General features: G+C 43.4%; 1 protein-coding gene across 6 annotated transcripts in view; it reads left to right on the top strand.

Annotated features, from left to right (window-relative positions):
• The window catches only part of LOC135265125 (dual specificity testis-specific protein kinase 2-like), a 32,845-nt gene extending 20,468 nt beyond the window's left edge, over positions 1-12,377 (top strand). For all 6 annotated transcript variants that reach the window (XM_064354427.1, XM_064354428.1, XM_064354426.1 and 3 more), the window contains 6 exons: positions 530-578; positions 1,078-1,227; positions 5,330-5,503; positions 6,255-6,338; positions 8,840-8,926; positions 9,655-12,377. In XM_064354427.1, the coding sequence (XP_064210497.1) occupies positions 530-578; positions 1,078-1,227; positions 5,330-5,503; positions 6,255-6,338; positions 8,840-8,926; positions 9,655-9,756 (646 nt within the window). In that variant the 3' untranslated portion in view covers positions 9,757-12,377. The remainder of the gene's footprint in view (positions 1-529; positions 579-1,077; positions 1,228-5,329; positions 5,504-6,254; positions 6,339-8,839; positions 8,927-9,654) is intronic.
• The last annotated feature ends 658 nt before the right edge of the window (positions 12,378-13,035 follow it).

A 13,035-nucleotide genomic window follows, 5' to 3' on the forward strand; every position in this document is an offset into this window, starting at 1 on the left:
TATGCATATGTGTATGCTGGGTTTGGAGTGCGGTGAATGGCCAAAGCACTAGGGGGCTCCCAATCATGCCAGCAGTCATACTATGTTTATTTATAACATAGAATAAAATTGTAATCGACAACAAGATTAGTAACTCTCGCTCTATTGGGCTGTTATTTTCTGGTCTGGAATATGATCTTTGCAGAGTCCCATTTAGATATGAGTTTGTCATATGCAGAGAAACACAAATAGATGAAATGCCTGAATGTCTCTCATGACCACTTGAGGACCGTCTCCCACCCTCCCCACCCTTGCCCTAGCTTCTGTCTGGATATCTGACCCCATTAACTCTTCTATCTTGTATCAGTCAGGTTTCTACAATTAGAATCCTTCTGCATATGAAGAGTGATAATTAATCAGTGTGTCAGCGAGGGATTGGATGGCAATTCTAGAGTCCTCATTGGTTGTGTTTTCCTGTGAAATCTGTGGAAGGGGGACAGTGGAGGTAAAGATCACTCCTGAAATCACTCCCCATGCACTTTACTTTCAGGTACCTGGGCATCTGTGTGAAGGAAGATAAGCTCTATCCAATACTAGAGGTAAGTTTCCTGTTCCGGGGCATCTTGCCTGATTAGATGAGACACATACAAGGCATACGATATGGGGGGCAATATAAGAGAGAACATGTCTGAGCTGCAGCACTGTTGGAACAGCACTGGTTTTCCTGATGTACCTGGAGGGGGAGGGTTATTTCTTGCTGCAACCCCTGCCTTCGCAGATCACTTCTGGCTGAAAAAAGCCATGGAAAACCCAGGGAGATATCCTGTCGAACATGTGGTGAGATACAGGTGGTTCAAAAGTTTTTTTGCTGGTAATTTGAAAAAGGTCCCCTCACTTCCTGAAATAGCAAATTTGAATGAGAGAGAAGACAGAACCTCACTTACTGAAGTGCATTAAAAGTCAGGGAAACACTTTGTGGAGCACAGGAATTGGAGATTCATGTGAATCAGGCTCAGTGAAGGAGAGAGGGGCTATAGGAGACTGTGGGGTGCCATGGCCATGCTGGAAAAGGGGTTTCTCAAGGTGTCTCTCCTCCAGTACGTAAGCGGGGGCTGTCTGGAGGAGCTCCTGGCCAGGAAGGACGTGCCGCTCAGCTGGCGCGAGAAGGTGGACCTGGCGTCCGACATCACGCGGGGGATGATCTACCTGCACTACAAAAACATCTACCACAGGGACCTCAACTCCAAGGTAGGCCCCTTCGGTTTCACTGGAAGAGAGACACTGGGAGGGAGAGAGACTCCCATTCTCGTCAGAGAAAGCAACTCCCCCTTGCAGAATAGCACTTTCCTGCAAAAAAAAAGATCGCCGCTCAGTCATCGTTCACAGCATCGCAAGAGTTTTGCCTGGTCAGCTGGGTGTGGAAGCTCCGGGTGGAAGCTTACGGTAAGAAGCGGATGGTGCACACACACTTGTGAACGTAAAGAAGTGGTGGCTGGTGTCTCTGCTCTTTGACCCCCCCCCCCCCTTTTGAAGAGGACGGGGAGGAATGCGGGCGGCCGCCGGCGTGCCGCGCATACCGCGCCCGGCCGAGGATGAGTGCGGCCATTGTGCGGGGTCCTGTCAGACAGCAGGAACATTCTTCCGATTTCTGATCAGTTCCCCTCTCCGTCTCTTACGCTCCGATGGAACAGCCTGCGCCGCGAATAATCTCGCATAAATGTGTTCGCTTCGTTGCATTAAGGACCTCAGCTGCTGTTGGTCTGCATTTATTGCGGTGCATCATAACTGCTTTGCAGTGCTGCTGCAATACTGTGACTGCGGTTACTGCAGTAATGTGCTACTGGGCTAGCTCTAGCACTGTTCTGGTATTGCACTACTGAGCAATACTTACTGTGCTATTGCAATACTTCACTGCTGCACTGTAATACAGTAAAGTAATACTACATTATGTGGTGCTGCACATGCTAGAGTTTTAATGCACATTGCCTTAATAAGTTGGTAATTCATAGAATAGCTTACTAGGGCATGTGGCCAAGGCTATACTGATGTTCTAGACCAGACTTCACACAATGCTGGATATTCCGGAGCTTAGGAAAAATAGCATGCCAAAATTAGATGAATGGCCTGTTCAGAGGCTATGTTCTGGTTTAAAATGCATAGCAAGTTCTTTCTTTTAATGAAATTGTTGTATTTAAATGACCAAAAAGAGTCTGTTGCATTTCACTCATTGTGTGCATTGTGTGCTATCTCCCTCTGTCCCTCCCTCTTTGTGTCCTCCTCTCTCTGTCTCTCTTGTTCTCTCTCAAATAATGAAAATCACTAGATGAGCTCATCTGCGAGAGCTCTCCTGATTGTCAGGATGTAGGGAGATGTAGGCAGAGCCGACTGTGTAAATGTAAGGAAGACCAGGCTGGAAGGTCAGCCTTATTCTCATGCTAATTCACTCCTCATCTAAAGGGTGTCATTCACGTAGATACAAACAGGCACTCCAGTTCAGCTGGGAACTGCAGGGTCAATGTGAAATAATCCAGACACACACACACACACACACACACACACGCATACACACACACACACACACGTGCACGCACACACACATGCGATCACACACACACACGCACACACACACACACACACACACACACACAGACACACACACACACATACACGCACACGCGCACACACACACACACGAAAAAAGCAAGAGCTGAAGATCTTCCTACTCACCGCCTGTTTGAAGGCGAATGCCGTGAGCAGAAGTGTGAATGCTAATGAGTGCACGCTGACGCGCGGGGCAAGAAACATGCCTTCTGAGGGAGGAAGGTTTCGTCTGCTGGGCCCGATGGTTCGTCGCCTCAGAGAGAAGAGGCAGCAGTCACCAGGGACGATGATGTTTTTATCGACAGCATGGGCGTGCTCACGTGGAGCCGGTCTGTTCTTCTGCCCTGGATGTTGCAAGAGCCCGCTGGCACAGAAAAATACAGAGAGTATCATTGTGTGTTCAGTTCAAACGGAAAAGGCTGACCAGAGCTGCGTAAAGATTTGTGGCAGTTAAACCCAAACTCATGTACATGTTGAGATGCTCCAGTTGTAAAGGGAGGGGAGGGTGAAGATGACTGTTTCTCATCAACTATGCAGGCCTGAAATATCCCTCTTGCATGTGCTGTGAATCAGCACTTGCCACCCAAGCACTCTCACTGGATTCAAAATATTGTTTATAATTAATTGGCACAGAAAATGCCTTATCTAGGTCAGTTTATAGTCCATTTTATTCCCGCTACGTGTAGCACATAGTTTTGTACAATTTTATTTGGCTGGATATTTTCTGAAATATTTCAGTACTTAATAAGTACTAATATACAAAGGCAGTGCTGTACTGAGGATTTGAACTTGCAGCCCTCTAGTTATGACACAACTGCACTGCCTCTGTAATAATAATGTAATAACAAACCAGGACTGAGGTGGGAAGATAGTGCCATGACAGAATAATATCACTTCAGTTTTGTTTTGATTGGTTTTGTATTGTAAAATCACACAGATATGTTCTCACAATTGTTTTCTGTGGGAGTAATGATTAATGCATTTCCTAAAAAAATTAACCCCCCCTTCAGTCCGCACCCACAACCGCCTTTCTGTGACCTGAAGTCAACCCTAACCCGGTTCTGTGCTCCAAGCCCATTGAGGACTTGGCAGGAAATCGCTAAATTTAGCTTGGGGGGGAGGGGGGGGGGGTTTGGGTGAGTTTGGGAGGCGGGGTTTGGAGAGATCCCCAGACAGCTCTGTAATCACAGGCTACCGAATAGAAATTGGAGAGATGGCTTCCCAGTTTAATGGGAAATAAACGCAGAAACCGTACACCGCTTTGCCCAGAAGTTTTTTCCCTTCCCTTTTCCTTGCATTTCTTTTTATCCCTGTGCGGGAGGAAGGCTTCGCTCGCCTGCGCGACGGTTCCCATGGCGACGGTCGCCCCCTCTCGCCTGTCGCCCCCGGCAGCGGGGCGGGGACGGAGGGGGTGCTGCAGCTGCGCGCGTGTAGAGATGACAGAGTGGCGGGCGGATTACCTGCGCGGTGGCCTCATTACGGAGGCCCAGGCCCGCCATGAATAAATCAGCAGGACCAGGGGGGGTGATGACCGGAGATCTCACTCTCCTGGGTCAATTACTGTACTCCTGCCGTACTCAAGGGTCTCTAAAAAAATCTTTCTCTGTGGGCTCGAATAATCCCCATCATTCCACCAGCCTGCTCAGCAGAACGAATGCTTCAGGTAGCTGTGTCGGGCTCAGCCGTGCCAATGGAAGTACATCGCTTCTCTCCTCTCCCTTCCTTCCATCCCCCATCACACCCTCCAGCGAGTCCTTATGTAATCACAGCCTGCGAGAAGCACCGAACAGAGAGGAAGGCAATTTGGTAATCGTACGTGAGGGATGAGTCAGAGAGTCTTTACCATTTAAGCTACTGTGGCTCAATGCTCCATAACCCGTGTCTGTAACTTGTATCAGAGAGGGAGGGGGAGACAGAGAGGAGTGGGGAGAGAGGTGGGAGGCAAGGGACAGAGGCAGTGTTATGCTGGGAGTGCAGATTAAGGTTGAGAAATACTGCCCTCTTCTGGCAGATCAGTTTAATGAAAACAGGGACACATGATTTCTGGTGAAGTGGAACTAGGGTATAAGGACAGAGGGGGCTTTGAATCTAATCTTCAAGGTGTTTGTGGAACAAACTGATATATTTGTACGAAGCACCAAAGCTGAATTTGTTTGACATAATCATTGTAATTTATACCTTTATTTTTAATACCCAAAAATGATATCATGTGACAGGGATCTGTCCTGATCCCTGGATTGGATGAATACTGCAAACATGCCTTTGTTTTCTGTTTTTTGTCTTTGACATGCTAGGACAGGTATTAGATAATCTGGTAGGTTAATCTGAATTGAGAGGTGTGCGTTTAAAGTGTAGGCTATTTAGAGCATTGAAGTTTGCCGGAACAAGCAAGGGGCTGCCAGGTGGCTCATCCTGTAAAAGCACTGCTTCTCATTGCACTCCACAGTCTAGTATTGAATCTTGCTGGGTGTTGTATTATTGGCTGTTGCATCACCAATCATAGGAAGGATTTCAATCAGCAGGATTTTCTCAGGTTCATCACCTATGCCCACAGCTGTCTGTTACACCAATTGCACATAAGGTTTATTCCTCAAATGAGTGGTGGTGACTCTTTGAGTGGAAGTGCCAGCTTGCAATGAAGAGAGTTTAGGGCCATAACTGTGACTGAGAAATCTGTATGTGGAGGAAGGAAAATAGAGAAAGGGGAGAAGCTGTGCCCTGACCTGGTTGGCTGTCTCCGTTCCTGCAGAACTGCCTGATCAGGGTAACACCGCGCGGGAGGGAGGCCCTGGTGACGGATTTCGGGCTGGCCCGGGAGGTGGTGGAGCTCCCCGCTAAGGACCCCGACAGGAAGCTGTCCCTGGTGGGCTCTGCCTTCTGGATGGCCCCAGAGATGCTGAGAGGGGAACCCTATGACCGCAAGGTAGTTAACCGCTAAGTAACTGGCACAGAATAGCTGACACTGCAACAACAGCTCTGCACTCTGAAGCTAAAGACATTACTGATTTAACTGAAGACGCTGAGATATTGTAAGACGCCGGTCTGACGCCCCTGGGAGGCAGTATCGGGTGTGCGCCATCGTTTACCGAATGCAGAGAGAGCGCACACCCACACCAACACAAAATCAAACGAAAAGACACCTTCACCCTTTCCCCTCACGAGTTCCAGGCAAAAAAAAAAAAACTAAAACAACAAACTAAAAAAATAACTAAAGCAAAAAAAATTTGAATCCAGTGACAGCTTTTCAGCTCACAGTTAGTCTCAGCTGGTTAACTATTCAGTTGGCAGCGTTTCTTTCTCTGTTTACTGTGCTGGAACAAACTCAGAACTAGGCTTACTCTCTCGGTGTGTGTGCTCCCGGTCTCAGCCCCGAACTGTGGAGAGGAACACACCTTTAAGCACCTGAGCTGATTGGTTAGCTCAACTTAGGTGCGTGGTTGAGACAAATCCACTTTTCCAGCGGACCGAGTGCTACAAATACAGTATGAACCACTGAGAGAGGTTATACACCGCCTCATATTGAGAGTAAGGGATACGAATGAGGGAAAGTGCTAGAAAATCTTGAATACAGTGGTTTGTCCAACCAAGCACTCTCCTGAGTTTTTATTTATTTATTTATTTATTTACTGACAGAAGCATCAGGTAAGCGTTGTTGCTCTGTGCCTTGTCTCCAGGTGGACGTCTTCTCCTTCGGGATCGTGCTCTGTGAGATACTGGCCCGGATTCCAGCCGACCCCGAAATCCTCCCGAGGACCCAGGTGAGTCTTTTTGTGACTGTAGACACACTAGTGCCCAGAATGTAACAGGGGGGTCCTGCTGCAAGTCTCTAAATTTGCACAATACATTTGCAGCATGCAGCTTTAGAAATGATATGGAGTTAAATTGTTCTGTTTTATATACATGATAGCACATTTCTCTCAGTAATGACCTCAAACTTCAATCCTACTAGGAATTATATTCATAATAAGCAAAACAATATAAAAATTTTATTAGAAACGTTGCTCAAATTAAGATGAAAGGAGCTGGTCACACAACAGCAATAACTATAAAAATGCAGACCATAAAGATAGCTGTTACCTGAGCGACTTTGAGAGTGCTGCTATGCTTAGCATCACAATGATAAGGTATAAATACCGAACATCGGTGCTATGCTTAAAAAAATGATGATGCGTCTTGTGACTAATGTAGCGTACTTTACTGAGAATTGCATGTAATTGGGGTAGGGTAATAGCCAGCAAACCGTGGATCACTGTGGATAAGGGTTATAATTAAGTTGTTGTCCGTGTGGTCAGAGCTTAAGAGTTCAAAAACGAGAAAAGCTTGTCTGGCGTGACTGCTGGCATCACTATGGCAGCTAATGCTTTATAGTTCAAGTTCTGCGTGTGACAAGTGCTTAAGAGCTTATTGATTCCAGCCCTCTTACTCCTGAATAGATCTTATTATATGGTTGTTTCTAATGGAGCTGGGTGCATCAGCATTGACCAAAAGCTGACCTCAGTCACTCTCCTTAGGGAAGATAACTGAGGCTCAATTCAGGATTTGTTCAGCAATTATACTGATTAAAGATAAAATCTAGCTACTTATTTTTTCTGAAGCCAAAGGCTTTTTGGTGTCTGATATAACAATGACCATTGCTCTTTGGTGGTGATTTATCATGTCAATTTTAATCAGTTAAAAGCTGGCAAAGATATTAGTACGATAATCTTCACATTAATACAAATTGGTCTTTAGACCATTATTTCAGGTTTGTGCTTAAATTATTGAGGAATTCATCCTCATAAAATCCACTAGTTCATACTTACTAAAATTGCCTGTAAGACTATTTGACATTACTCCTCACTAGGGGTGTGCAGTGTGTATTTGGATAGAAGATTGTGATCGGGCATAACTTATCCTGGAAATTATGTGAACATGAGAGAATACCAGTTTTCTAGGCATAACATACAACTACACATCTCTGAGTCTCTGTGTCTGAGCAACACTAGTGCTAGCTAAAACTGGACCAGACATTGCAGGTGCTGTAGGAGCAGGCAGTTCTAGCAAATCTCTACCAACTATTTCAGTTCATTGGTAATAGTAAGAAAATAAATTATTGAGCTGTTGCTAGCTAACTACCTGGTTACAGTCGGCTATCTAGCCAAGTAAACTAGCTACTACTATTAGGCACATGTTCAAAATTTGTTTTGAACACACAGTAGTTAAATTGCTGCACAGACTTTGATGCCTGCAGGAATCACTGAACAAATCTCTACTGAATGAATGCAGGCGCATATTCTTTCAGTGAGTCCTCCTGGCATCAAAGTTTCATCAAAGAGTTTGTGAAACAGTTTAAGAATTTAACATCCTTTGAGTCATTCACATATGTAGCCAGAAGTATGGCTGAACAAATCAGTGAACATATCTTTACAGTGAACTGAATCAAATGATTACAGTCCACTATTCACCATATAGCCAAGAAGAGGATGACATTCATTCTTGTGATGACCTTTGACCCGGCCCTGTGTGATGCCATTGGATTGGGTGGTTGGGTGGCGGTGGTTAATGTTTGCTTATGCAGCAACTCTTTTGTGTCACACACATAAAGGACAGTGCAGAATGAACTGCCAGCACATATTTGTCTGTATATGACTCTTTCAGTCATCACATCACCTATTTAGCATCACATTCGCTTCCTATCTGTTACCGTGTTTCACTAGCTGCCATACCACTGTATACCCTGCTGAGCAGGTTAGGGCTTGCATGTACAATGGCAGTACTAGGATGAGAGGCTTGGGGACACTGTGCTGTATAAGATGTCATTTTTTCATATGAGATGTTAAACCAATATCCTGGCTACCTGTGGTGATTAGCTTTCCCATGGAAGTTATTGCAAAGAGTAGGAGCTTTACTGGTGGCTTTCCATAAATTGCCAACTTGGTTCTTTCAACCTGCTATCAAATCTTCCCCCAGTTGAATTTAGTAATTCCCTCCCTGTCCACCAAACTATTGAGTGCATTCTGGCACAAAACAACTGCCTGGTGGGTGGTACTCACTGGTAGCAGTTGAGGTGAGTTCTCCCCTTAACTCTGCTAATGAAAAGTGCTGCATAAATGCAATCCATTATGATGATGATAATTGCTATTATTATATTTATGGACTGTCATTGAACAGTGCAAATAGGTCCTTGGAATAAAGTGTTACCTTCATTTGCAATAAATAAAATATTTTTTAAAGATACACTGAAGATATGTTTTAAAAAGTTGGTCGGTGTGCCTGTCAGGACTATGGTCTGGACGTGACGGCGTTTCGGGAAATGGTGACTGGGTGTCCGCCACGAGTGCTGGAGCTGGCCGCCAGCTGTTGCCTGGTGAGTGACATCATCAATACCCCTGCCGTGCAAGACGTGACACGGTTGGTTGGGAACCAGAAGATTGCAGGTTCAGATCCCCAAATGGACACTGCTCTCGTATCCTTTAGGACAGCTCCCAACCCACATTGCAAATACCCGACTGTACCCAAGCTGTTATTCAGGAAAAATCATGTTTAATGCCTTAATCTTAAAAGGGAATTTGCTTTGCAATAAGAACCATTATAATGCTAGCAATTAGTATTCCTTAGCCCAAAAGTGATGAATACCCTGCATTTTACAGCAGATTTAGGTTGGTTCATCTAAAAACAATTGTGCATACTTATACGACACTCAAGACAGGCATTTCAATATTATAAATGCCCTCAAAGTGCTATTACATCATTTCAGAATTTCATGGCTTAACGATGCACTACCTGGGTGGGATGATTATTTTATGCAGCCAAGGTGTAGGGTAAATTAGATTGTACAGTTTTTATGTACAAATTGTTAAAGTGCTAAGGCCTAGCTCTATAGAGTTGCATAAATCCACACTAATGGAACCATGACGTTGTTTTCAAACCTGAAAATTAACCACCAGAAATTGGTTTAATTGATGAAGAGTGAGTGATAAATTAAATAAAATCATTCTAGATCATTCTACAATTGTTTTAAGAGATCAATGTGACCAATCATTCTGTGAGCACTGTGCCATAGCGTTCCATCTTAGATCGTTTTCTCAATCCCAGATGGACGCTTTTCGACGGCCTTCCTTCACGGAGCTTCTGGATGAGCTGGAGGAGATCTCAGAGACTCTGGAACCCCCAAATGCAGAGCTGACCACTGGCTGAGGGGCTCTCCACATGCCATTCTCCCCACACCCCTCCCAAAACCAGGGACCCCTTGATTTGGACCGCTGAAAAGATCTCTACATCAGCAGATCAGAGATGGGGAAGGTCTTTCATTGGCAGGACATAGATGTCCTGTAGTAGATGTGGAACCAAAATTCTGGACCACCACAGTATGTGCATGCGTGCGTGCGCGCACATGCACACATGCATGGGTTCAACCATGTATGCATGCTAGACTATGCTCCTGGGAATCACAAGGTTCAATCTACAGTCACAAAAGTGGTGGACTTCTTTTTTTTCTTTTGCCTCCCATGCCCCAACATCTGAAACATATTTTTGCCATCTAAAAAGAATGACCAAATTAACACAAATCTTGAGTGAAATTTATGTTTTGGCACCAGGTTTATGATCATCGGTAGTGGCTGATGATGAAGGACACACTGTTTTTGAAGAATGTTTAAGAATGGCTTTTTAATTATTCTTTGTTTCTTTGTTTAATTGTATTATTATTATCCTGTTAAATATTATATTGACCTGTGTGTTGATTTAGCAACTGATGATACAGGCACTTTTCTGTTGATATGTATGTATTTTTTTTCATTCCTTTTTCCATTGTGTTTTTGTAATTGTTGTTGATATTGTTTTTCATGATTGCCTTTCATTGGCAGAATAGGGACATGTTATATTAGCCAATGGGGTTTTTTAAATGCAGTGGGTTTTTAAAACGTGCTGCTATCTCACTGGTGATTACTGAATGAGTTGGCCACTAAGCTCAACTGTACGGACACTGTGTTCTTTGATTTCCCTATATGAGAAAAGACAACGGCTGTCATGGCGCCTGGAGTAAGCACACCTTGAATGGTTCATTTATTTATTTAGTTTTTCCTCAATAGGTTTTTTCATATCAGCCATTTTAATTCCCCATCGATCGTGTGTGTTTGTAGAATAGATTCAGATTTGATATTGCCTGAAATTTTCCTTTAACCAGGTCAAATGCTGCAGCAACCATCTTAAATGCTGCAGCAACTCAGTAATCCAGATTTAGTATGAACATTGGCTTCATTTCAATCCTTTGTGTTCTCGGTCACTACTTCTTGCTCCATAGTCATAGATATATAAATATATGTGTGTGTGTGTGTCTGTTTGTGTGTGTGTGTCTGCCTGTGTGCGTGTGCGTGTGTGTGTGTGTGTGTGTGTGTAAATAGTTTGGTTGTACAGAGTGGTTGTCTCATAACGTAAACAATTTGGCTATTGTTGATCACTGGTGCCACGCCTATTCCTCACATTTTAAGAGCCAGTGAGCTTTCTGAGAAGTTTCACGCTTTTTCCTGAGTTGATGGGGATTTTATTTTAATAGATTTTCACTGTATATTGACTTTATGGGGTCCTCTTCTGGTGAGAGGTTGGTTCTCAACAGTGGCATAAAAAGCATCTGTGGGCGTTCAGTTGTGTGGACCACTTGGAGAAGCACAGATGGGTTGTGGAAACAGGGATTGGACAGCACTGGAACCAATGGAGTGAGACCTGAGGTAGATGCAGGATAGAGAGGTTGGGAAAGAGAAACATAAAAAACAAGACAAGTGCCTGACCAAGGCATAGCACATAATGTGTCATTTATTCAACTGAGATATGTATTTTCAGAGTTGGAATTGTGAGTACGTATTTCTGCACCCACTGCATTGCATAACTGCACAGCCAAACTGTGGTGGTCCAAGGAGCTCTGACAACCTTGTGTCTTTTTTTTAAATCTTAAAAATAATTTTATTTTGCTTTTTTGTACTCTGACATGTTCCAGTGTGGGCCACAGAGACCGGTCGGTCAGATGTTGCATATCACAGAGGAATCAATGTTCTTTCTCAGGATCTTAAAAAAAAAAAAAATTAAAAACCTTTAATGGAAGCCGACAGATCAGCACATGTTCTGGGGAGTCACTGTTTGTTTCTTGGCTTGTTGATTTATGTGACTAATGCTTATGCATACCAAGACAATGAAAAAAAAAAAACAATTTATCACCTTTTTACTAAAACCTGTCTTTTCACATCATTTCATAGTTGCAAACATGGTCTTATGATGTGAAAAGAAAGGCATTTCTCCAATAAATGGCTTAAGGGAAAATGCTGACAGAAAAACAGCACTTGGTTCTCTGTGAAATGGAGGTAAGAAGGTCCCTCAAATATCTTGACATGTAGCATTTATGGTGGCAGAGTTTGGGCGCTGATATGGGGTTGTCACTCAGGTGAAAAGCACATTGGTATGGAAACGCTGTTATTTTAGATACATTTCTAAAGTTCTTCAGTAGTGTGACACTTCTTGTAACTTAATTTAATCACGCAGTTGGAAGACCACATTCCACGTTGAGAGTAATGTGTGTAACAAGCATACACACCACCGTCTGTAAGCAGGCCTGGAATGGGTCAGACTACAGACAGTAATGTATATGCCAGCACCCTGCAACCATTAAGAAATGTTATAGATGTATAAACTGCAATGATTTATCCTGTGGGACAACTTTGAAAGATGTTGTCCATCCATAAAGGTCATGTCTTTACAAGTAGTGACCTTTATTCAATTTCCTGGAGGCAAATGTTTGTGAATTGTATAAACTCAACATGTGTTCTCTATATGGGCTAATTGTCTGTATTTCTGTGTGCTTCTTGTTATGAAAACAGTCTCCTCTCAATGGAGACAGTTATGCATTTTGTCAAGGTTCATGCTGAGTTGTAGTTCTCAAGTAGTCACAAGACCAATTTGTACTTTTCGCTAACAAAACAAAACTATATAGATGGCCTATAACTAAATGATTAGATGCCCACAAACAGATTTTGGAATGTGTTCTAGATACATTTCCAATATAAAATGTGTGTGTGTCCGAGTGGGAGAAGGGGGTTGTGGCAGGCAGAGTAAACAGATTCACAATTAGTGTTGCAAAATATTAATATTATTTGTTTTACCACCTGAAAGTCTATTTTTATTTAAAATTCTAAGTTTATTTTTACACAGACATGACCGTGAAACTACAATGCTGCCAAATAGTTATTTTCAATTCACCATCACCCGATGAACATTTTCATATGGTTTTGTGTACTGGTAATGTAAATGCCTCTGATACTACCAGCAGCATTGAGAGCGGTTTGCTTTCATGTTGTTACCTGGCAACTTTGAGTGTCACTGTTACTGCTTGATCCTGCTAATTGAAATTCATATTTGCTACATTTATGTGGAAATACACTTCAGAGAATGCAGTTCACTATGTGCTCATTGCTGAGGGGCTTGATGTTC

This window comes from Anguilla rostrata, chromosome 10 (assembly GCF_018555375.3).
Source record: "Anguilla rostrata isolate EN2019 chromosome 10, ASM1855537v3, whole genome shotgun sequence".
In the NCBI taxonomy this organism is placed as follows: Eukaryota; Metazoa; Chordata; class Actinopteri; order Anguilliformes; family Anguillidae; genus Anguilla; species Anguilla rostrata.